The 25,052-nt window shown below is 42.6% G+C and overlaps 1 protein-coding gene across 1 annotated transcript in view; it reads left to right on the top strand.

The window, feature by feature from the left end:
- The first annotated feature begins 3,376 nt into the window (after positions 1 to 3,376).
- Positions 3,377 to 25,052, top strand: part of EFCAB2 (EF-hand calcium binding domain 2) — a 34,488-nt gene continuing 12,812 nt past the window's right edge. The window contains exons 1-2 of the mRNA XM_049830871.1: positions 3,377 to 3,551; positions 24,445 to 24,529. Of these exons, the coding sequence (XP_049686828.1) occupies positions 3,524 to 3,551; positions 24,445 to 24,529 (113 nt within the window). The 5' untranslated portion in view covers positions 3,377 to 3,523. The remainder of the gene's footprint in view (positions 3,552 to 24,444; positions 24,530 to 25,052) is intronic.

Raw genomic sequence — 25,052 nt, 5'->3', positions numbered from 1 at the left:
TTTTTCTCGTTTTTATCTGGTTGCTGTGTATCATTTGGGTGAACAGATAATGTTTAGATAATACTCTGTTTTGAAGAAGCTGTTTCTGAGTCACTCAGATCAGCTGCTGATCCCAGAGGAAGAGTGGAATGAAGATGCCAAATGCACTTGGGTCGTTTGTGTTATATTGGTGAAAAAGGGTACTGGGACATGGAAACACCTCCTGAGTGGTAGGGCTGTACTCATCTAGCTACAGAGGAGTTCTAGGTAGACTCCTGTCACAGAATTGTAGCTATTCACTTACTTTCTCTGTAAAGGACAAATGAATACGCTTCTTTGTGCCTTCAGTTATATGGTCCCCAAGGACCCACAGAGGGACTTCTATAGTGAAGGTCTTCAGCAAGTGTTCGGAGCAAAGATGCATTCAAATGCTACAACCCTGAAGCCATGGGGGGACACTGCTTTGTAGGACGTTATTATCACTGCTTTATCTTTTACACCACTTCTCCCATTTTAGAGCTGTTTTTTATTGCTGAACAAAATTTCTGAACATACGCATGGAAAATATACAAAATGTGTGATAGGACCCTGATAGCTGAGAGGAATGTATGTGATGAAATTATGTGCAGAGGCAAGGGTACCTTAAGTCTATTAGATTTCAGTGGATTCAGGCTTTATATCAACAATGCTGGTTTCTTCCATATTTTCCCTGAGATATTTTCTGACATTTTTTAAATGAAAAATTACAAGTTTAAAAGGGTATGTTCTCTTCAGAGGAGCTCTTTAAAGATCTTGCATGCAGCAGCTGATATTTCAAGCTGTTGAATTAGTAGTTCTGGGTTTCCTTTTGTACTTGTCTGTGCCAAAATGCGATTAGTTGTTTCAGCCCACTCATACCCTTGGTTTGAGATGTCTGTGCATTAAGTTAGAAGGGAAACATTCATGTGGTTCAGGTCCAATATTTGATCTGCATTATAATTGTTAACATTTTTTTCCTACATAGATTTTTCAAGATACTTTGCCAGGAAATTTTAAAGCAGTGAGTTCTCGTTTTGAAGTGCTTTCTCATTCCATATTTCATTCTGCTCCTGGAGACAGGCAAGACACCAAAGCCCTGTGTGTCAGGAATTGGGGGAAGAGGGGAAGCAGGTACTGACACTTGGCTGCTAGTTACTGAGAGCAAAAGGAAACTCCTGGCTAGAGCAGACGATGCAAATGAAGCACTTTGATTTACAGTAATTGTCCTGAGTGGAATCTCAACAACATGGGCAGGATAGTGCAAAATACTGTTTGCTGAAAGTAGTATTAGCTGTAAGTCACAAAAGATTCTGCAGCTAGACTAAAGGTATCAAACTTAACCAGTACAAACATCCAGGATTTGACCAATAGTTTTATATACTCAGAAGAGTGCTCTCCTTGAGGAACTATTGTAGCAGCTCATGAGGGCCAGAGGGCCGTGCTGCAATGGGACGTGGACATTGTGGCATACACAACGTGTCATAGCTGTTGCATATGTCACGATTTACTTTTTCTTGATCGGCTTTTACACATTGCTTTCATTACCATCCCTCCTGGAGGAAACAAAGACAAGTGTGCGTCAAACAGGAAAGGGTGGTGGGGAAAGCCAAGTGCAAGCCCTGGTGAAATTGCTGGGAAGATGTTAAAGGTAGTGGCCTGAGTGGAGTTACTGTCTTACCACATCATGATTGCAGTGAATCACTTCCATTCAAAGGCTACTCTACAAACACAAGAATCTCAATAAATTCACACAATAGGCAATATTTTTATCTATTTCAAAGATGAATATTGTTCATATTCTGGGTATGGATTTGGCATGAAAACCTGAATGACTAGAACAGGATGTTTTAGAGCTTTTATTAAGGAAATGTGGTAAACACTTCAAATTAGTGTAGCATTTGTAGCAGAGCTGTAAATGTCCTATGATGAATCATGTGATCTGGAAAATGACATAAGAAATCTAATGCTGGGCACAATATTCAAGAACTTGAAATTCCACATTTAGGGTAGGAGAGGGAAGAGATAAGAAAGCTCCGTCCTTGCCAGAACAACATATTTTGCACTTTTCTTCAGTTTCAAACACGTGACTGATCCACAACCATAGATCTACAATCAGGAAAGACAAAGGTTTTCTGCGTGGAGGTGTTGAGGAATTAAGGAATGGGAGCCCTGTAAAACTGAAAGATGAGGGCCTTTCCTTCTGCTGCTGCTTTTGCATCCTCTGACTTTGGCTGCCATGCTGTTCTCACCAAAACTTCCGTTATTGATTTGAGAGAAAACAAATCCGTGCTACTTCCGTAGTCAAACATGTAATTTGAAATATTTTGTTACTTTAGTAAACTGTTAAAATCTGTAGATAACCTTTCAGAGGGATCAGCTTTGTTAGAGAGCATAATCAGCTGTTTTCCCAACAGAGCAAAGATGTATTCTCTTGGGTGTCTATTACACCCTCTTTACTCTGAGCCATGTTCAATAAAAACACAGAAATCAATGGCTGAAAGGCAAACAGCAAATGTTAAAATGTTATAAAAAAGTGATTCTTTTAAAGCAAAGAAGCCCTATTTGGGTTCAATGTCTTTTTTGGAATTTCAGGCTTCCATGAATACTGAGCATATCGTAACTCTTTGTTTGAGAGGTGGAGATGAGCGTGTGAGGAAGAGTCATCCACATGGGCTTTGCAAAAATTTAACATCTGACAAACAAGCACCTGCTGTGGTGAGGACAAGGTTTTAGTTCTAGGAATTTCATAAATATTTATTTTCTATGAATATATGGTTGCATCTTGCCGGAATATTAATATTTATATTTTCTCTACTTTCACAGTTGTTTTAGAGTCAGAAGAACCAGGCATCACAAGCGTTGTCTGCTAAAACACACAGCTAAATTTAAACTGCACAGTTTTATTTAATATCGCCAAGACAGAATATTTTAGCTGTTTCGGCATGACGGTATTTAGAATAAAATGTTCTTTCACTTTCTGCAGCTCAGATACAGGGGAATCTCTGCAGTTGCTGGGGAAACTCTGCTTGCAGGAGTAGTGGCGGGTGTGAGGGTCCCGTGGGGAGCCTGGTTGCGGGGACAGCGGTGTGTGCCCCAACTCGCAGGCCAGGTGCGGGTTTCAGTCACGTTTTCCATCACTTTAGGCCCTAAACCCCAGCGTGGGGTGGCGCGGGGCCCCGGGGCCTGGGGAGCAGGCCGGGGCTGGGCCCTCGCACTGGCCTCCAAATTCCGGGCTCGATCGACGTTTTGGGGGGGACCGCGGCCGTGGCTCCCTGCCCGCTGCAGTACTCGAGGCCGGCACGCAGAGCCTCCAGCCGGCTACCTCCGTCATCTTTCACTCGCTTTGTACGTTAGCAGGCCGCGAAGGCCGCAAGGGAAGCGCGTTCCCGGGCCGAGGGAAGGTGGCTGCGTCTGTCAGCCCGGCCGGGCAGGCCGCGGGGAGCCGCGGCGGCTGCGAGGAGCGGCGGCGGGAAGAGAAGGCCCGGCCGGGCCCGCGTCGCCATGGCGACGGCGCGGGGCTGCAGCCATGGCGGAGAAGGAGGGGAACGGCGAGGGTAAGGCCGGGGCCGGGGCCGGGGCCTCCCGCCCCGCGGAGTGCGCGGGAGGGCTGGCGGCGGGGACGGGCCGCCGCCGGGCGCCGGCCGAGTGGGGCCGCCCTGCCGCGGCCTCCGGCCTCCCGCCTCCGGCGGGCGAGGCGGCGGCTGGCGGGGTCTGCCCGTCACGGGGCTGGCGCCAGGGAGGCACAGGGACGCGCACGGGGAGACACAGGCGTACATATGTATGCGCGTGTATGCGTGCATGTATGCATCTGTATATGAATGCATGCCCACGTACACGCATATAAATACACCCCCTGCCCCCCCCATTCATGGTGGCCACACCACTGCCTCCACCTCAGGCCTGACCCCGCCTCAGGGCGAGGGGCTTCTCCCCCGCACCGCCCGCTGCAATGGCACCTGTGGCCTATGCCACACGCGGGCGATGGCCACGGGTGCCGGCTGCCTTACGGTTGTGTTACAGCCAAGCAGGGCGCACCCGGAGTTGATGGTGGCCAGGCTGACCGCGTCGTCGTGGCATGGGGTGGCTTCCAGGGCGGCCGGGATGGCTGGACCAGCCGCTGGAGCCAGTTGGTCATCGCCCCTTGCAGTCCTTTCTGGATGCATCAGGCGCTCTCTGCCAGGAAAAAGTAATCTGTGCTGCTGATAGCACCATGGCTTATTTTTAGAGGCAAGCGTGTTCTACATTAGGGAGTGTTGCCAGAAATTATGTTCTACAGGCTGAAGGTAATTCCTCCTGCAACGATATTCAAGTATTGTTTGAAGGAAAAACGTACTTTCTGTAAAACTCACAGTATCGTGACTTCTAAAATCCATCCTTTCTGTAAGTAAACCTGTGTGTGTTGTAGTAGTTTGCAAATTTTGAACGTTGTATATGAAATAATCTAAATAATGGATTATTTCGTCTTATTTGCAAAAAACCTAATATATTCCGTAGAAAAGTCCTGTATAAATAGTTGCTGTGGATGGTGCTGAATGAGTAATTTGATTTTGGTAGAAGTATTTCTAGTGTGCACTTTGCAGTATAGATATCTTGCAGAAGTTAAGAAATAAGACTGATGTAGCTTCAGTGAGGACTGTTCTAAAAGTATTATTTCTTTTATATTGTTTTTAATTTTTGTGTAGTCTTGTGAAAGCATATTTTTTGCATCTTTTCCCGTTTTGCAAATGAAGCTGAGGCACAGTGCTGGCAGAGGTAGATAGAGATGATAGGATAACAGCCTAGAAGTCTCCCGAACCATCTGAGAAGAGGGAGTCTGGAGTTCTGGCAGGATAACAGAAATATTGGGAAATTCTGGCTCCATATATTCTGGACACCCATATGTATGATACTGAGATTTTGCACCGTTTTGTCAATCCACGGGCAGAAACTCTTGGAGAAGGAAGGTCATGGATTTTTGATTGCTTCATTAATGGCTTTTAATGCTGTTTTTGTAGTTTCAAGGTGAGAATACTTTGTAACAAGTTAAATTACTGTATTACTGAAGACAGACTCTCTTGGGGTTTTTTTACACTTAATGTTTTTTAACATCCTATAAAACACTATTCTCAATAGAGTATCAGATGTCATCTTCTAGAGGAAAATTGTGCTGTCATCCTAAATGACCTTGACCCATAAACTCCATTCCTGGCTCTACCAGACTCCCCGATGGATCATGGAAAGTAACATACTGGGCTTTAGCTTCCTATCGGTAGAATAAGGACAATAACCTGTATAACATGGGCAAGGCATCTGACTTATCTTCTGTCACTCACAAGAATCATAGTCTGTTACTAGGCAAACCAGTTGCTTATTGCCCTATAAATGTGTCTTATTATTATAAACATGGTTGAAGTAATCTAACAGTCAGTGTCTCATTAAACTGCAGAAGCAATCCCATAAGAATAAGTCGCTTACACCCATTTCAGAGTTGCTGTTAGACTTCTTGCAGATAGCAGTTAGAGGGTTAATTAGGATTCCTTGATTCTGGATTCATGCATCGATCATGCTTTCTTCTGACAAGCATTCCACATCTATGCAAACTGCAACTTTTACTTTATTATGCTTCAAACAGAACAATAACATTAGTTGTATTGTCAAATAATTACTCTTTAGGGTATTCCTCTTGGTGCTTTGTAGCACTGCAGTTCCACCAGCTTTCATGGTAAAGGTTTCCCTTAGGTCCTATTATTTTCAAGTTTTGCCTTCTTCAAAGTTAAAATGCCTGCTTAAATGTTGTACAGATATACACGATGTACACAAGGAAAAATGGTGAAAGTCCAAACCCTGCAACCTCATGTACATCATATTACTCACATGAGTATTACCCTCTAACTTATGCAATTCTTGTGAATAAAATCTTGTATGTGCATAAGTGTTAATGGGATCATGCCCATACTATCTGTAGCTACATGTTTTAAGTGTGAATTTATATCCCTACATTTGTGCTTTCAACATTGTTTAATGTTTTTTCTTCATACCCATCTGATTATGCTAGACTGTTTGCTTAATCGTTCTCTTCTGTATATTTGTCCGTATCTTCCCTCCCATCATTCTGTTTCTTTCCCTTTTTCTGCTACTTAATTCAGTCTGTCTGTTCTTCCATTTGCTCTCAGATACTTTATTTGTAATTTGACATAACATGTCAGTTTTTCTAAGATTTAATATCTCTGATCTCAATACCGATGTTACTAGAACCTGAAAGCAAGATGTCAGACTGGTAGTGCCTGAAGTAAAACTAGACAGAAGACAAGACATATTTTTCTCCAGCTGGGATTTAAGAAATCACATGGAAGTACATAAAGGAAAGAACGCTCAGTGTTCCTATATCATTATGGTAATGTTATGTAATTGATCAGTATTAAAGCTTTTCTAAGACCATATTCTTTGTGCCAGTTAGCACATATTTAAAATGCAATTAATAAGTCATGAATTTTAATCCAAAAGGAAGTACATTAAATAGTCTGAGCTCCTGTTTCACCCACTTAAACCCATATGAAATCGAGTAACTAGTTCTGGATAGCAGACGTCCTCCAGAAAGATACCCGATTCTGATGCGAAGAGCTACGGAGATGGAGAATAACCATTCTGCGATGGTGGTTTTCTCTGGTAAATGATTAGTAGTTGTTCTGGGTAGTTTGAGTTACAGCTGCAATATGTAATCAGGCCTCACAGATCCTCTTCCCGACTTATGAAACAGTCATGTGGAGTTTGTTAGTGGAGATGGGAGAAAGTTTTCACCCCAATTTTAGTGCCTTATGTAAATAAAGTAACAGTGTGTTCAATCATACATACATGTCTGCTCTTTAACTGCCCTGGTTTGCTGCCTGGCACACTGGTGAAATCAGAGATTTACTGGAATTTACATTTGGTAATAACTAGCTACATATCCCATTCAGCTACTACCTTCTTGCAAAGAAGCAGAGTTGCCCCTACTTCACCTGCCCTGCCGAATCCTTCCACATCTGTAGGTAGAATCTAAACCTTCCCTCTCTATGTCACCTGGCTCTGCCTGGATTCTGTATCACTAGAGATACTGAAAATGTGCTATCACTGCTCATTCTGTTTTAATAAACTTACAAGTCCAAGCTTAGAGAGCCTAGTAGCTGCCATGAGCACTGTTGGCAGTCGTAACCATTCATTCTCCTCAGAGCACACTTAATTAACATCAGAGTTTCAAACCTGACACAGAAAAGCGCTGAAGCTGTCTATGACTTTGGGGAATCCCACTGAATGGGATAACAGGATGTACATGATGCTTAAGCACATGAGTACATTTAAGGGTCTTGCTATAGTGAGTATTTAAAAATGTATTTTTGAGGGTTTCAAAAATAAGCATCAGCATTTGAAAGGCACAAAAGCTATGGATTAAAAACTCACAATAAACCTTCAGGCTAAAGTAGTCCATCAGACAAGTTATCTCTAATTTAAAAAGTGGCAGTGTTTCATTTATGGAAAAAAATACAAAATCAGTATGAGCTGTTAAAAATAAGTAGCTTTCCTAGGGCCCAAGCAAGCAATATTTCTGCTCTAGAAGAAAATCTGAATATATGAGATCACTTAGGAAATCAGCGTGCAGTTTTATCACAGTGGAATTTACAGATGAACACTATGAATATTTTTATATCCTCTTGTTGACATTGCTGTGAGAAATTACGTGAGAAAAGTTTATAGCTTTTATTAGACTGTAATGCAGTTTAATATGCACCTTGACATCAATCTGAGTAATGTTTTAATATTTGTACTTATTTGAGAGTGAAACAAAAAATAAATTATGTCCATCTCCCATGGAAGAACAGAGGCTGTAGATCTGATCCTCCTGGCTATGCTCCTTTAGTAAAAGTTGATCTCAAATGGATGTAGAACAGGTAATTGCAGATTGACAGGTTTCTTGTTTCCATGGTGCATAAAATGGCAGAAGTTTTTTGGTTTGGCTCTACTTCTAGCTGACTTACTGAATAAAAAATTGGCTGGTGTGCAGAAAGGCTTTAAACTTTTTTGTCTTTTAAACAATGCCAACCAGCAGATACGCAGTCCTGACAGGGAGCTCGAGAACTCCCACAAATTATCTTTCCAACAATAGTTAACATGTTATTAAGAATTTCCATGTCTACATACTAATTATTCTGAGATCTGAGGGGTTGGGGTTCTTTTTGCAATTTAGGAGCACCTTATTTTGTGTGAACAGATACCGCTTTGTTGCTATTGGCAATAAAATGTGGCGGGCTGAAGGTTGTGGAAGGGAAATGGTCTTTCAGGTAACAGAGGTCTGACGTGAACCTGTTGTCGAATGTGCTCAATGTTTAGCCCCCAGGTGGGAGGTGGCCATGCAGACAGAGGTGCTGGTCACACCACCGCTCTGCCCTGGCCAAATCCTGCTGTGGGGTCCAGCTGCCGCTGCTGCCATTTCTGCTATGGGGATATGGTTGAGGTGGGGGGCAAAAGCTGAAAATGCCTCCTACACATCCTGTGAAGTATCCTGAGGGGAGAAGTGGCTGTGGCAGTGATGTCCCAGCCCAGCCTGTGTGGAGGTGAGCCTTGCGCCCAGCGCAGCAGACGTGGCAGGATGGGCACGGGACAGTCAGAGATGGGGCTGGGGGTGCTGCAGAAGGTGTCCAGAGAAGCGGGGAGCTCCCTGCGCGGAGCTGGCCGGTACCCGGTGCAGGGGTAAAAGCTGTGGGCACAGTAAGGGGCAGGAGGTCCCAAAACCTACCTCTGGCCCCCATGGCTTTTGAGGTTGGATTATGTGCTACCTGACAGGTCTTGGGAGATATTTTTAGGAGTGGTCTTTAATTGTAAATGTCCACCTTTAAGAAAATACAGACTCCCAACTTTTTGGAAATACGACGTCCTAACTGTTCAGTGTTACGTAGGCGTGGGTAGTACGTGAAAGCCTTATGCATGTAACATCGGAATGGATTTCCTTGAGTCCAGCCTGGGGTTATACAACCATAACTTTAAAAAGCTTACCAAGCTCCATCTTAAAAATGGTAAGGATTATTGTGTCACTGGTGTAAGGTCACAGGAGGTTCTGGACCGTTAACTGCTGATGATCAGGTTGCAAATTAGACATGAATTTTGAAATTTATCTGTGAACAGCTTGTATCCTTTTTTTTACCTGTTTGCCAACTTTCTCCTTTAGCTTAGCCTGCCTCAAATGGTTATAGAAATAAGTCTTACTCCGCATTGATGATAAATGTAAATGTCTTAAATTTGTCAGCTGAAATGCTGTTCAAATTTAGAATATTACTCTTAGGCAAACAAAAAGAAAATTGGAGATTCGTTTTCATTCATGATATGTAAAGAAAGTGATTTAGCACTGTAAGAGATACTTTCAAGACAGCTCCTTAAAAAACAAGCAACTGCAGCAAACCCCTGTAATCCCTTGCCATTTTGTTTCACCGTAACAGTCTTCCTTTGCTTCATAAAGCCCTCATGCCAGAGTAGTGCAGATAGAATTGCAACCAGTCTAGAAACTATTTTTTTTTAACCCATTTGAGACCCTGTCAGGCACATTGAAGGGCTTGTGATATGATACATAACAGCATGTATTAAAAGTCATACTTAAACCCCTTCATTCTTCTATTATATTGTAGACAATTACAGCTCTTTCAAGAGGAAAGTTTGCAAACTGCTGTATTCTAGCAGTGCTACTGTGGTGCTGTAGTTAAACTTTATAATGGCTTATGTTTAAAAAAAATTAATTCTTAGAGCACTAATACCCACTTGGGTTTGGTCCCTGGTTCTTGACCACTTGAGCAATCAGTGGCAGAGGCAGTTTAGTGGGCATATTCAGTTTATCAGATGCTTGGTCCTGCCACATATGCAATCAGATGTACGTGCATGCTGTTGGTGACAAGTTATACCGTGCCCTGTTGGGGCCATCCCACGTCATTGGCAGAGTTGTCCTGGTTTTGGCTGGGACAGTTAATTTTCTTTCTAATAGCTGGTATAGTGTTATGTCTTGGCTTCAGTATGAGAAGAATGTTGATAACACTGATGTTTTCAGGTGTTGCTCAGTATTGTTTAGACTATAGTCAAGGATTTTTCAGCTTCTCATGTCCAGCCAGGGCACAAGAAGTTGGCACAGGACACAACCAGGGTACCTGACCCAAACTGGCCAACGGTGTGTTCCATATCATGGGACGTCCCATCTAGTTTAGGAACTGGGAAGTGGGGGGCAGGGAATCGCCACTCGGGGACTGGCTGGGTGTTGGTTGGTGGGTGGTGAGCAATTGCCCTGCGCATCATTTGTACATTCCAATCCTTTTATTACTACTGTTGTCATTTTATTAGTGTTATCATTATCATTATTAGTTTCTTCTTTTCTGTTCTATAAAAACGTTCTTATCTCAACCCAGGAGTTTTACTTCTTTTTTTCCCCGATTTTCTCCCCCATCCCACTGGATGGGGGGGAGTGAGTGAGCGGCTGCGTGGTGCTTAGTTGCTGGCTGGGGTTAAACCACGACACTGGCCAAAGGGATATTCCATACCATGTGACATCATGCCCAGTATATAAACTGGGAGGAGTTGTCTGGGAGGGATTGCTGCTCAGGAACTAACTGGGCATCGGTCAGCGAGTGGTGAGCAATTGCATTGTGCATCACTTGTTTTGTATATTCCAATTCTTTTATTCTTATTATTGTCATTATTGTTATTATTATAATTATTATTTTTTTCCTTTCTATTGTATTAAACTGTTCTTATCTCAACCCACGAGTTTTACCATTTTCCTTCCAATTCTGTTGGCCCCCATTGCACTGGGTGGGGGGGAGTAACTGGGTGACTGCGTGGTGCTAAGTTGCTGACTGGGGTTAAACCACGACAGAGTGAGCTGCTGTTGTGGGGCGCGCAGCAGCATGTGCATTACTGCATTTTGGTGGAGCTTGGTGTGGTGCTTATGTGTTGTAGTGTGCATGTGTGGGTGTTGGAGTTGTCCTTTGTGGCTCTGCCATCTGCTTCTGGGGCCAGCACTGTGGAAAGTCCAGGAAAAATGGGGACAAATGCCTTCTGTGACCACACAGCATAGCAGCATGGGTTGTGTTCTGCCAGTGTCGCAGCCAACGTAAGCTCTTCCTTTTCAGCAGCAGCTGGAGCTATAGCAAGACTCTCCGCATCACCAGGAGAGCTATATATCCTCGCAGGACAGTTCGCTGTTGGTGATGAAAGAGACTATAAGTATGGGCTAGACATAACTCTTTCATTATATCCCAGGTGTGGCTGAGATGAAAGATACAGAACAAATTGCAACAATGGAGATTACTGTTTTTGCCAGCTCTGAGCTGCAACAGGAGTGCTGACAGGTACAACTGCCAGAGTTGGGATTTCAGGGATGTGCAACACATCCCTAATGGAGATTTATGCTGAGCTTATCTCTGCCTTATGAAAAAGGAGACTGCATGCAGCCGATATTGACTTTAAAAAAAGTGTCATGATTATTTTTTGCAGGCCAACAAGCGCCAAGCACTGGCATTTCTTTCACTTCACTGTAGGAAGGATAACATCATGACTTTCCTCAAGAGAAGTGTAAGACAACTAATTGTGTATTATCTGTGAATCACAGGCATATAGGAGGCTATCCACATCTATGCATAGAGGGGATGTCCTTGCTTTCTTTGGATGACTGGAGGCATATCTCCACATCCTCTGCTCAGAAGGGAAGATCTTTATATCAGAAGGAAAGGATTTTCCCCCATCATCTGCAAGTTAGTGTGACAAAGCATGTTGTTTCACTGCCCTCAGTGTCAGTTGCATGCAATGGCAAGTATTTGGCAGCTTGTCTGTGGACACCAGCTGGCAGAAGGAGAGCCTCACTGTCAGAGCTGGACCTGTGCAAATAATTAGGGTGAGCGATATTAATCAGAGCTTGCTGCTTTAGTTCATGAAGCTCCAGGCTTCGTGAAGTCAGACTCAGCCACAACTTGAGTAGCTGCAAAATGATGATGTACTTGGCTGGCTGAAATCTAGGTCATTATTGAGACCTGTTAGGTCCAATTTGGATACGTGTTTCTTCCTGAGAGTCCTTATTGTGTGCTGCTTCCAAAGTAATAACCTGCAACAGTTGTGAGGCCTGTGGAACTAAAGCAGTATGGCTATGGCCAACTGCTTGGGAAGGCAGGCAGAGCCAAATCCTGAGAGCTGTAGTTGTGCATTTCATGCTGTGTCCTGATCGTTGCTCTAAAAATGTTACACCTACTCCTGACAAAATGTTTGACAGCTTATCAAATGAAAATGCCTGTTGTTATGATCCAGGACTCAATAGCTTGTTCTGTCCTGTAAGGCCACTGTAACTGTCCTATCCCAGAATCTTGAGGCCTGTTTCAGCCACTCCATCCCTCCAAGAAGTGTAAAAAGGCAAAAAGGATTTGAAGAAAAAAAAATAATGTTTGAACGCATGAACAACTATTAGGGGAACAAAAAAGAAACTGGCTTTTCTACAAGGACTTTGCAACCACAAATGCACAAAGTGTGGGCAAACAGACTTCTGAGAAAGCTGGTAAGAGAGGAACCTCTATGGTTAGGGTAGGTGCTGTTGTATTTTGAAAGATGCTTAGGAGGACTGCTGAGCGTTTCTGCTGTAAGTAATGATGACTCCAGATTCTTTCAAGCTCTAAGACATTACCCCTACTTTTTATCTGAGGTTTGGGCATACATAGGGCATACCCCACATGCATTCCTTCTGTTTCCCAGTGCTATGTGTTCTCCAGAGGATATAGGCAATAAGCTGTATGTTACTGTTCACAGTGTGGCCCTGCACTACTTAATACAGGGGTGACAGTGGGTTAGGATACAAGGAGTAAGGCGCTTAAGAAGGTCGAGTCAGGGCATTAGCTCTCACTATTGACTGTTTCAGAGCTCAGAGAGACTTTGTACTCAGGGTGATAAAAATCGGTAAGCTGTAGCTATAGGAAAAGGTGCAAGACAGAGCTATGAACCGGCACAGCAAGGTGCTTGTCACTGGGCACTAACCACACTACCCCCAACAGCCAGGGGGACAGTGAGACATAGCAGGAGGAGCTCAGGGCTGTGGGTGGTGGAGCTGCATGAAGTCCTTAGAGCAGCAGCAGCACAACAGTACATTGGAGCTGGAGGAGGGCTGGGTGCCAAGTATTTGCTTGTGCATTTCCCTGCTGCTTACAGGTAGTCATCCTCCTGCACAGTATCATCTTGGCTGGTCAAAATGTGTGTGTGTGAATCCAACTTGCATTGCCATTTCCTAATGGAAGGGCTTCTGCCTACTACCACCAGCGAGGCAGTGGACGATGGCCTCCACTGGACCATTTTCCTTGCAGATGTAAAATGAATGCTGTAGCACGGCTTAGAAATTAGTCACTAGAAAATGTGTCAGAATGGCTTGCAATTTTAATGTGAATTAGGCCAACTTGTGGTTTTCTTTTCTGATTTTTTTTTTTCTGGGCATGCTGCTAGGTCCAGAATACTTCATCAGCAGGAGAATCTAGTGCTGTAACCAGGTCCTGGTCCCAGCCTGCACAGTTCCATTTCCAAGGCCTGGACTAGCCTGTCTCGGCTAGGTGATGCTATGGGCCACTGCTTGGGCTTGCAGCAGGTCAGGAATCCCTGCCAGAGTCTGTCTTGTCTTAATTGCTTTGACCTGGAACATGACGCATGCTACATCCCAGATGCATGGTCATACCAACCAGCCAGCCACTACATCTCCATTTCTCCTCTTTGGCAGACACAGACCAAATCACAAATTTGTTCTGTGCAGTGAAAGTAGGAAGGAATCCTTCCATACCATCCCACCAAAAAAAATTTGAAAAATTGATCATTCACCAAACCTCAGATAGTGCTTCAGGTTTGAGAAAATTGAACTCTAGCTGAGTACAGCAAGGTAGTATCCTTTGATCATTTCCCAGGATTGCAGGCTTCTCTGCTGATGCTTATGAAGGCTGGTGCTTCAGTATATATAGATATATATCTAGATACAGAATATCTACACAGATTGCGTACAATAAAAACATCAGGGTGTATTTTGTTGAGCTTTTCCTGGGACACATGAAGTGCTGTCACTGACGTGGATTGATGTGTACCTGTGTTGCATCACTCAGACTAACTACCTACAAGAGAATGGATTTTTTCCTAGCAAACCATATGATTCCTTCTCCAGTGTGTCCCAGGATTGTGTACACTGAGCTTGCTGTCACCAACAAGCTGCTCAGGAACTCTCTGAGTGGCAGGAAGGAAGGATTTTCTTGCCTGTAGGGCAGGGGAGAGACTAATGACACGCGGCAAATGAAGAGATGTAGTTATGCTGACAAAAGCACAAAGCTGGGAAAGAAGGTTCAGCAGAGCAAATGGGTGCTGCTATCCTGGAGGGAACAGTGCTCCAGGGCAGGGTGAGTAGAGTCAACTGGCCGTGTCAGCCACCTCTGCCAGTGTGCATTTCTGTGTAAGCAGCTCAGCCAGGTAATAGGAAGGGCAGAGTTGTATCCCTTACCACATCCTCAGCCTGTGATGCTGCTTTTTTTTTTTCAGGGGCACCAAACTTGCAGTCTGTCCTCCATATGTCTTCCTCATGAGCAAACCCACCACATGTCGAGCCCTGAAGAGTACTTAGTGGAGTTTTACAGACTGTAAGAAGCCCTGTATGACATTAGCAGGACTCCTGCTGGGACCCAGTCCCACTCAGCCACTCCTAGTATTTAACACTCCCTGACCCTTTTCCTTCACTTGCAAGTTCTGCTTGGTTGTAAATAGTTTCAGTAAGTTTAGAGTAAGTTTGGTTTGTGTTTTGTGTGTAGGAAGTCCTTACGCCTTTTATTTCTTTGACAAATTGCAATCCTCCAGTCTGGGGACCTCCTGGAAGGACTGGTGGAACCAGGGAAATTAACGCCTCTGTTCCAGCAGCCTGGGCACGGGGAGGCTGTCAGGGTCGTAGTATAGGAAGGGATGCAGAAAATAGTGGTTTATTGGTCCCCTCCAACATACAGACAATTTTGTGTTACAGCAAGCATCTGTCAAGGAATTTGCAGAGGTAGCAAGGGTATCCCTTGTAATTTGCCTTTCTCCATTCCCTTAGGCAAATGCATTATCTGCAGCAAGCCCAGGCAGTAGTTGTTGTTCCACTGGGGCTTCATATTGACATACTTCGCCATTTGCATGCCCTGGCTTTAAGAAATACAATGCAAGCTCTGGACAGAGCAAGCAAACAGGATCCTGGTAAGGATGAGGGAGTCAGGTTTAATACAGCAGCTGTTCAAGCTGTTTTATCATTATGACTCAGGGCATATAGGTATGAGTTACCAAGTACTGAAGATACAGAGTGATCTCTGTGGACTGGTGTGCGGGCTGTTTGCCCAGCACAGACCAGGCAAAATAATGTCATCTTGCAAGAGCAACCAGAAGTGACAGCATTAAAATGGTTTTGGTGACCTACAAGGATGTGTAGCATGAGGGAAAGAAGTCCATTGATGAAGAACTATATTTGATCCAGAAGGGAGGGCAGTAAACAAGATTGACTGTGACTCCAGCACCTTTGGGGAGAGATAACTGAGACAAGAACTTTGTGAATGGTGGATATTCACTTTCAAATCTGTCCTGGTTTCAGCTGGGATAGAGTTAATTTTCTTCCTAGTAGCTGGTACAGTGCTGTGTTTTGGCTTCAGTAGGAGAAGAATGTTGATAACACACGGATGTTTTCAGTTGTTGCTAAGTAATGTTTAGACTAAGTCAAGGATTTTTCAGCTTCTCATGCCCAGCCATCAAGAAGGCTGGAGGGGCACAAGAAGTTGGGAGGGGACACAGCCAGGAGAGCTGACCCAAACTGGCCAAAGGGGTATTCCATACTGTGTGACATCATGCCCAGTATATAAACTGGGGGGAGTTGTCTGGGAGGGATTGCTGCTCAGGAACTAACTGGGCATCGGTCAGCAAGTGGTGAGCAATTGCATTGTGCATCACTTGTTTTGTATATTCCAAATCTTTTATTCTTCTTATTATAATTTTTTTATTATTACTGTCATTATTATATTCTTCCTTTCTGTTCTATTAAATTGTTCTTATCTCAACCCACGAGTTTTATTTTTTTCCTTTCCCAATTTTCATCCCATCCCACTGGGTGGGGGGGAGTGAGTGGGTGGCTGCGTGGTGCTTAGTTGCTGGCTGGGGTTAAACCGCAACAAAATCAATGACACTTTAATATGAACTGTGTTTTGGAGGCAGTGTGATCTATGGATTTAAACACCTTTGGATATACTAGGTGATGAAAGGCATTGACTATTTATGGCTTCTTTTCCAGCTTGATGTGGCATCCTCCATGGCCTGTTTTGTTCTATGTTATAGTGTCAGATTAAGAATTCTAAGAGGAGCTAGAAGCTTGACTGCTTATCAAGGCAGCAATAGTTTCTATACTTACTTTGTTTCTCAATAGTTGAATTATGTTATTAATTGCCCCATTAGTTTTGTTAGTTCTGATTCCCACATGTATTAAAACATCTGAATCTATGGTAGATTAGAATGCCATGGCATTTAAAATACCATCTGCTGAACAATGAAACCCTAGAATAATATTCAGGATATCTTGTTTCATCAGGTAAAGTTACTGGCAACTTGTCGCTCCATTAGTTGCTGCCAACTGACTATCACAAACTGGATATATTTTGCATATTGGTATATCATTGCATTTTTCAACTTTGAGGTTGAAATGCACAGTTTTTATAACATTGTTTTTAAGTCTTTAATGAATTTGTCAACTTTTAACTGAAATAACCAAAATATTTCCATTGTGGTTGATCTGAACCCTTTTTATTTTTTTATCACTAACATAGTTCTATAAAATAGTCTCATTTCGATAGCCAAATCTTGAGTCAAGAGAGTGCTTAATTTTTTACATCACTTTATTATATATTTTGCCCATGTTACAATTGTCTCATGTAAAGAAGACAAAAAGGAAAAATTATGTTTAATATTTTTGTGTCAGAATTCAAAGTAACTTTTGCAGTTAACTTTGTCACAGCCTTCATCAAACTGACAGCCTGTATTTTATTATTAGACATCAAATTAATTACTTGATTTTTCTAAAACTCTATTTGCTGCTGGGGGTTTTGTTCTCATAGTTATTTGTACCATGTGCCATGGGGCTGTGCAAGATTGTTCTGATTGCTCCACTCTGAGAGCTCCATTCTGTGTATCTATTTTTAAATATAGTCCCTTTATTTTTATTCTCTATTAGTTTTTCCATAAGGCAGTTACTGTGGTGGAAACAACCAGGTAATTTTTCAGCTCTCACATGTACTACCATTAGGAAAAGAGGTATGACAATAGGGTGAGGTTATTCTCTTAGTCCAAGGTTGCTAGTATACATGATAATGAGTGTAGGGTTTTGGTTTTGTTGATTCACACTGATGATGGCGTTTGCTTATTTATCTAGGTACCATATGGTGTATGCTACAACAAACATAAATGATAGGAAGCAATGATATGGCTAGTTCTCAACAATTCTGAAAAACATGAAAGAAAAGTCTTTTGCTGTTCTTGAGACTTCATTTTTGCTGCTTTGAGAATGCTTGAAAGTGACCAATGCAGAAACCAGTTAAGCTTTTTTATTCTCTTCTCCTACAGGAAACAGACTGAAATTCAGATTGCCTAAGTACCATCTGTGATAACATGGGATGCTTCTCATCCAGGAGAGAAAGCATTATCACTTTTCTGAGTCTGCAGGCCATAGCTTGGATCCCCAAATTGGAGTAGGTACCACTGTCAGCGAAGACTGCAGCCTGGTCATTTCTTGGGAACAGGTGTATACCAAATTTCATGATGCTGCATCTTTTATCTCTTCATTCAATCCAAATGGCTAAACTCAGGTGACACATTTCCCATTGGGGCCGTCAATACTTTGTGTCAACCTGTTTTTTTTAGATTGCAGTTCAGGAATGGGTTTATGCCTTCTGTGGAGGAATGAAGCTGCTTTATAAACCTCTTGGTTTTCTTCAAAATCTGCTTGTTTTGTCTTTCCAGAATGAAGACTCTTCAATGAGCACATACATTAAATTATTTCATTATGTATCACAAGACACAAAGAAACAACATTGCATATTCCCCAAGCTTACAGCTTAATCATATTGTTCCTTTCTTTTCTGGTATCTAATATATTAATATCATACATGCTATAGGAGGTACAGACTAGAGAAAAAATATTTCTCTTCCCTGAATTTTTTTAGAGAACGGCATACAATTACTGTTTCAGCATATTAGGCTGACTGTACATTAATCTTCCTCTGGAATTAAGAAGGTCACTAGAAGAAATCTAATGTATGTCTTTTCTTCTACAGAGCAGAAAGGTCTTGCCAATAAGTCAGATTCAAATGGCCTCAAGATTATTTTCTCCCCATGTTCCTTTTCCTCAGTAATTTCCTTAAATTAGAATTAGTTAAATGCTGTAAGATTTTCTTCTTTGGGGTGGGGCAAGGTTTCTGAATTATTTTTAAGCCAGTCAGGCTCCCCACACTTAACACGAAGGCAACACAAACATTTGTGGCAGAATAATTTAGGGAGTTGTATACTTTGCTTTGGAGTTAGGAAAAAGAAGCAGTAGTGTGGGAACAGCTTACGCTGATGTCATCAGCCAGAGTTCATCTTACGACACCACACTGGCTTTCTCTTTTTGTTCTGGAAACACAATGTCTTGATAAAACTGATGAGCTTATTTGAGAGTGTTTGAGATTTCACCTATGCTGGTGATCCTGAGTATTGTGACTGCTTTTTAATAGCTTGACCTAGGTGATGGTCCTGTTAGCACTTGCTTAAAAGCCCGATTAGATCTCATAAGAGCTAATTGATAACCTCCTCAGAGTTGCAATTGTGAAGTCTCTTACTGTTTTTTTGCTTCTTATTTAAGCAACTATACATTGTACATTTCTTCTCATTAGAACTACAGTCAGATTTGGGTTTTTTTTCCCAGTTATTTCCATTTGTGGTTTTGTGAAGGATTTTGGAAGAGGTCAGATGAAACAGTGGCTGCAAACATCAAAGACAAATCTCTTTTGCTTTTTAGTTCATCCCTTTCATCCTTTTGCCCTGTACACCTAGATAATAAATTTGGAATCACCCTTAAAGGGAACATGGTATTCTTCAGGAATAGCACCAGTCTCCCTTCTTACTGTGGAAGTGTTCCTGCATCTTGACATGTTTCTAGGATTTTAACTCCATATTAAAGCTCTAAGGAGTAAGATCTGTTTAGCTATTTCTGCTTGTTGGCCAAACCTTTTTTAGCTCAACCACCTTCTCACACCTCCTTTTTGATTGGCAATGTATGGCAAGACAGAGAGTATTACTTGTGATTTTGGGGATGATGGGAAGAGCTAGGATTTGCAAAGGATGGTCCTAGGGGCCTTACGGAAGACTGCTGGAGCAGTGTGGGGAGGGTGGTTAGCTTGGATCCATGAAAGAGAAGGCTCACTGAAGTTGAGTGGAGATTGCAGGGGCCTTTAAGACTCACATTCTGTCATGTGGCTGCCTGCCTGCAGGGTTATGTCCCCTCTCGTGTCCATTGCCTTCTTAAAAATGTTCCTGTTCCATCATGGCAGTCTTTGCATCCCATTCACAGTTTTTCAGCTGACATTACCAAGGTTGCTACCTACTTTTTTGGTTGAAATAATGGCTAGTGGGAAAGAGAAGAAATGGTGCTGGAGTATTTAGCCAGTGGTACAATTCTGTACTTCCTGCTCATAAGCCCCAGTTAGTGAATGGGGAGATCTACAAAAGAGCTGTTAATAACACCACTTTTAAATAAAATCAGAACAACAACCTGTAAATGACTCTAAAACTGTCACTGAGTTGGGATTGTGTCCCTTGTCCTTTCAAGTTCAGAAAGGCAGCCTCATGTGAGAAAGGGTTCCTGTCACCAGAGACCTCAGGCGTTTCCTCACACCTGCTTGTAACCATAACTTAGTACCATGAAGAGAGGATGGAGTAATTAATGAGGTGTCCACATACATATAGGCATTTAAATATAACTTTGACCATATTTATTAAAATATACATAGATTAATGTTTAAAAGATTACTATTTCAGGTGTGTTGAGCAGTAACACTAAATAATAAAATCAAGTCCACTGGTGCTTCTACAAATCAGCCCTTAATTTTACTTTTTACATAGTACAAAAAGAGTTTTGGAGTATTGCATTGTGTTAATAGGTTCATCAGGCTACGCTGGGACTAAACCTTCTCCTGTGAGCAGCAGACAGATGCTGCTTTCCAGCATTTGTTTAATGTTGGCCTACCTGGTCTTTTGATACCTCTTTTTTCTGCACATAATTTCTCTTCAATTAAAGGAAGGGTTGGCTTTTTTGAACCATCTGAGCAACTGGCCCTGAGGAAGAAAAGAAAGCAAGCTCATACAGGTAAATGAATGGTAGAATCTAGCAAATTGTATCAACTAGAAATCGCTTTTTAAAATGCTCATTACTCAAGAGTCTGGCAGAGCCACATCTATTTAATTGCTTCTGTTCCCTACAAAGACTGAAGATGTGGTCTTTGAAGAAGAAATGTCACAAATGAGGCAGGTGTGCTGCTTAAGGGCTGGCTTCAAATGGGCCTCAGCGTGCTGGGGAACAGTCTGGACAATCTGAAGAGGAACAATTCAGTCTGAAAGAACCAGCAGAATTAATTTGGGACTCCCAGCTCCCTGCCAGTCTTACTTAACTGGCAGTGTCTAGAGATTTGTCTAGTTCATGCTAAACAAACTGGGAAAATAGCAAAGGATGGTACAGGAAAGGAAACTGATAGTGAATACACTTTTCAGTTAATGTAACCGAGGAATGGATTTTAAGACATTTTGTCTTCTTATTGCTTATGTGGTAGGAAAATACACGAGAACGAGAAAATGAGAAAAACCCAACAAGTATCTGAAGCATTGTAGCAGCATAAAAATGGAAATGGTATATCATCCCTACAGGATACATTTGAGGGAATAAGCAGTTGTAGGTATTAGAATCTTTTTTGGCATGGTATGTTTCAATATTTACTTATTTAAGCCATTAGAAGTAATCAGGTAATTTTATCTTTGATATTATGTATAGTTTTTCTAGTTAGTAGAATAAGTGAGAATAAAATCTTTTATTCGATCAGACCGTAGGTATTTCTGTCCCGAAAACTGCTAAAAAATTGCTCCACAGGGCAACATGAAACTTTCATTGATCTATCCATGGAGCAGAGTATCCTTGTGCAGAAAAATTTCAGTACATTGGAGCATCACATCTGCTGAGTTAACTGCATGTCTGATCTCTTGATGCCCTTCTTTGAAGGGATCATTTTAAACCTTTGTCCATTGCTTATCCTAGAGCTGGAATCCATCTTTTTCTCCCTCCCAAAGAGAGGTTTAGAGTGAATCCAAGAAGTCTTCACATAACTAGCTTTGCCATCGTGAACTATGTTGAATATCTTTGGCTTTCATCCTTAGAGGGACGACAACATTTAGGCAATAGCTTATTAGATGTTCACTCATCTCACATAGAGTCTTTGAGAGGACTACAGCATGTTAAATTTTCTTCCATGGTTATGGCTCTTAATCACAACTTCCTCTCAGTTCTTAGAAGAAATATGGATTATCTGGTACTTAGATTAAATCATGAAGTTATTTCATTTCAGGATCTCTCTTTGCCAGACCTCTTGAAACAGGTAAGATTAATGTATACTATTTTCATAGAAGGCAAAGCTTGAAAAGGTTGGATGGCTACATAGTTCCAGTACTGGAAATGTTTCCCTGCCTTCCCCTGGTTAATTTTTATTTCTACAGAAGGCTCACTCATCAAGCCAAGAATATACAGCTATAAATATTCCTTCAGCATTTCTCTATTGCAAGACATACTGTACAATTGAAGTGCCTGATCTGAAGAACTGAATTCCAACAGTCTACACTGGAGACTGGATCCAGCACTCTTTGAAGTCACTGAAAAAACTTCCATCGAATTTAGTAGTTTGAGAGTAAGTCTTTAGGGCTTCTTCTACAAGGAATCAGGTCCACTTAGATTTAACTATGCTTTTTGGAAGGAATTAAATGTGGTTTGTACTGCTTAGGCACATAAAAGGCAGGGATTATTGTCAAGCCATGAAAAAAACACAGTGTGTCCTTGTGCTGGTTTTGGCTGGGCTAGAGTTAATTTTTCTTCATAGTAGCTAGTATGGAGCCATGTTTTGGATTTGTGCTGAAAACAGTGTTGATAATGCCGAGATGTTTTCCTTACTGCTGAGCAGTGCTCACACAGAGCCAAGGCCTTTTCTGCTCCTCACCCCACCCCACCAAGGAGTTGGCTGGGGGGGCACAAGGAGTTGGGAGGGGACACAGCTGGGACAGCTGACCCCAAATGGCCAAAGAAAAGGGATATTCCAGACCATATGATGTCATGCTCAACCTATAACGCTGGGGGAAGAGGGAAGGGGGGCACATTTGGCATTTGTCTTCCCAAGTCACCGTTAGGCGTGATGGAGCCCTGCTCTCCTGGAGGTGGCTGAACACCTGCCTGCCCATGGGAAGTGGGGAATGAATTCCTTGCTTTGCTTTGCTTGCGCACGCAGCTTTCATTTTACCTATTAGACTGCCTTTATCTCAACCCACGAATTTTCTCACTTTTACTCTTCCGATTCTCTCCCCCATCCCACCTGGGGAGGAGTGAGCGAGTGGCTGTGTGGTGCTTAGTTGCCAGCTGGGGTTAAACCACGACAGTCCTGTATCTGGGGACTGAACAGGGCTCTTCTTCCTCAGTGAGCTCCAGTCTCCAATGAATTGTACATGTGCCTGCTCATGCTTCCACCAGGAGAATAAAGTCAGAGAGAGGAATACAGGATATATTCCTACCTCTCTTCTCTTTACATATCCCCTGGGGGAGTTCAGTACCAAAGACAGGCAGAAAGCAGCAGGCACCTGTACCGTTACAAGGTACACCTCTCTTCTACATGAAAAAGAGCTTCCTTATAACTGCGTCAATCCACTACTATAGTCAAGTGCTTGCAGCCTGTGCTGGGTTGATCTTGGGCAGCTGCCAGGCACCCACCCAACCACTCTCTGCCTTCCTCAGCAGCACAAGGGGAGAAAATACAATAAAAAAGCTCATGGGTCAAGGTAAAAACAGGGAGATCACAAAGCCAGTGTATCTTTTAGCTAGGTTCAGTTCTGATACCCTTTGCCACAAACCAGACATTTCTGTCATGAGGGCAAGAGACCAAATGACAGAAATGGTTGTAGACTGCAGCCCCAGGGATTCCCAGAACATTGGGATTGTAGGAAACTAGGTATGGATTTGTTATGTCAGTGGAAACAGTGTCCAACAGAGCCACTCAACAACACTTTTAACACCAGATAAGCTTAAGGAAGAAATCTGTTCTGATAGAGAAAAGTTATGTTTTTATCATGATGTTGGGAATACAAAAGAGACAGCCATGTTCTGGCTGTCACTCAAATTTTCCCTGTGGCGTCTCTGTGGAGGCTGTGGGGCTAGCTCACGAAATGCTGCCTCCTGAGAGTTGGTTTGCCAGTTGGAGTCTGGGGCTGTATTTAGCCACGGAAATGAAGAGGTCAACTCCGTTATCACTTTGCTTCCTATATTCTGTCTTTTGGGGTCAAACTACAACATTAATAAATGGGCTAACCAGTTCACTCTTTATTTACCCTGGTTTCCTTGCCAGGGAGCTTTTTTTGAGATGGTCTCCTTCCTTTCTTTACATTTTTCTCTTCAGAATTTATTTCCTGGTACTTCCATTACCCCAAGAATGCAATTTCTGGCTTTAGACGAGATATAACTGTGACGACTTGTGGATCTTCTTTCCCCATTCTTTGAGATGGAGTTATAAAAACCAAACGCAGCAAACTGCTCCTTCCCCTTCCCTGAGATTGTCTTTGCAAACCATTGCAATAAATTATTTACCGTGAGACACATTCACTGTGCACATATCTTAGCCATCTCTTTATTCTTGGTTCTCAGCTTTTCATACATTATAGCTAACTTAGTGGACATGAGAGCATTTAGGTTTCCTTGGATGGCGGAACTTGGATGAAGTGACTCAGCCCCATCTCATGGCAAGCCTGGGCCCAGGTTTGCCTTGCTTCTTCTGCTGGCACCATGGCATCCAGGAGGGGCTCAGGCTCGTGGTCCAGAAGGAGCTGTGGCAGGGTCCACACCTGGACAGCTTGGTGATCATGCAGCTGAGATGCACCATTACCACCAGACTTGATGTAGCTGCAGTGCCACAGCAAGGCCGGATTACTAATATAAATGACAAGATCCTGCATTTAGAGTCTTTTTTTTTCAGAATAACTTCTGCTTTTTCGAAGTACCTTTCCTGTCTGCCCCGTTATCAGTTTTGGTGCTTCTGCTGTCACAGTTCTTAAATTGGAAATAAATGAGTTGCAACAGCTCAGTGAATCTTTCTTTTTCTTTTCTTATGTTTCTTTTTGCAGATGGCGCAGTAGCTGAAATTGAGAAAAAGATTATAGAAGCTTTTGAGGTGTTTGACCATGAATGCAATAAAACTGTGGATGTCAGGTTTGTAAATATCTTCACACAGAAATACTACAGGATCTAGTATAGAGATAAGTAAGTTCCTAAACCTGCCTCTGCTTTATCAGAAAATGTAATTTAAACAGTCCTTTTGGCCCTGGTTGGACAATTATGTCTTTGCTTGTTTAATAGACATTTTGCGTTGTTCAATGTGGTAAGTGGTTGAAGACTGAAACTGGCTTGGGAGAGGGATGCTGGGACTGGTAGGGTGAAGAGGCAAGAGGAAACTGCAGCTAGACAAAAAGTCTAAGGCTGCAATTATTACTAGCAAATGTCTGCTTTGATAGCTCATTTGGCACTACAGGTCCTGGATACTGTATGGATCCTCTCACTTTCAGGATAGTCCCAGCGCATCAAGGGATGTCCCTGCCAGTGTGTGTCACAGTTACCTGCTCTCCGTAGGTGTCTCCAACTGCAGTGCATCCTGCATGTCCCTCTTCCTCTGGGGCAATGTGGGAGGTAGATATTGCTCTGGCAGGGAGGTGTTTTTAGGAGACTTGGAAGAACC

Source organism: Accipiter gentilis, chromosome 28 (assembly GCF_929443795.1).
Source record: "Accipiter gentilis chromosome 28, bAccGen1.1, whole genome shotgun sequence".
Lineage (NCBI taxonomy): Eukaryota > Metazoa > Chordata > Aves > Accipitriformes > Accipitridae > Astur > Astur gentilis.
This window is presented reverse-complemented; position numbering and strand designations above follow the sequence as displayed.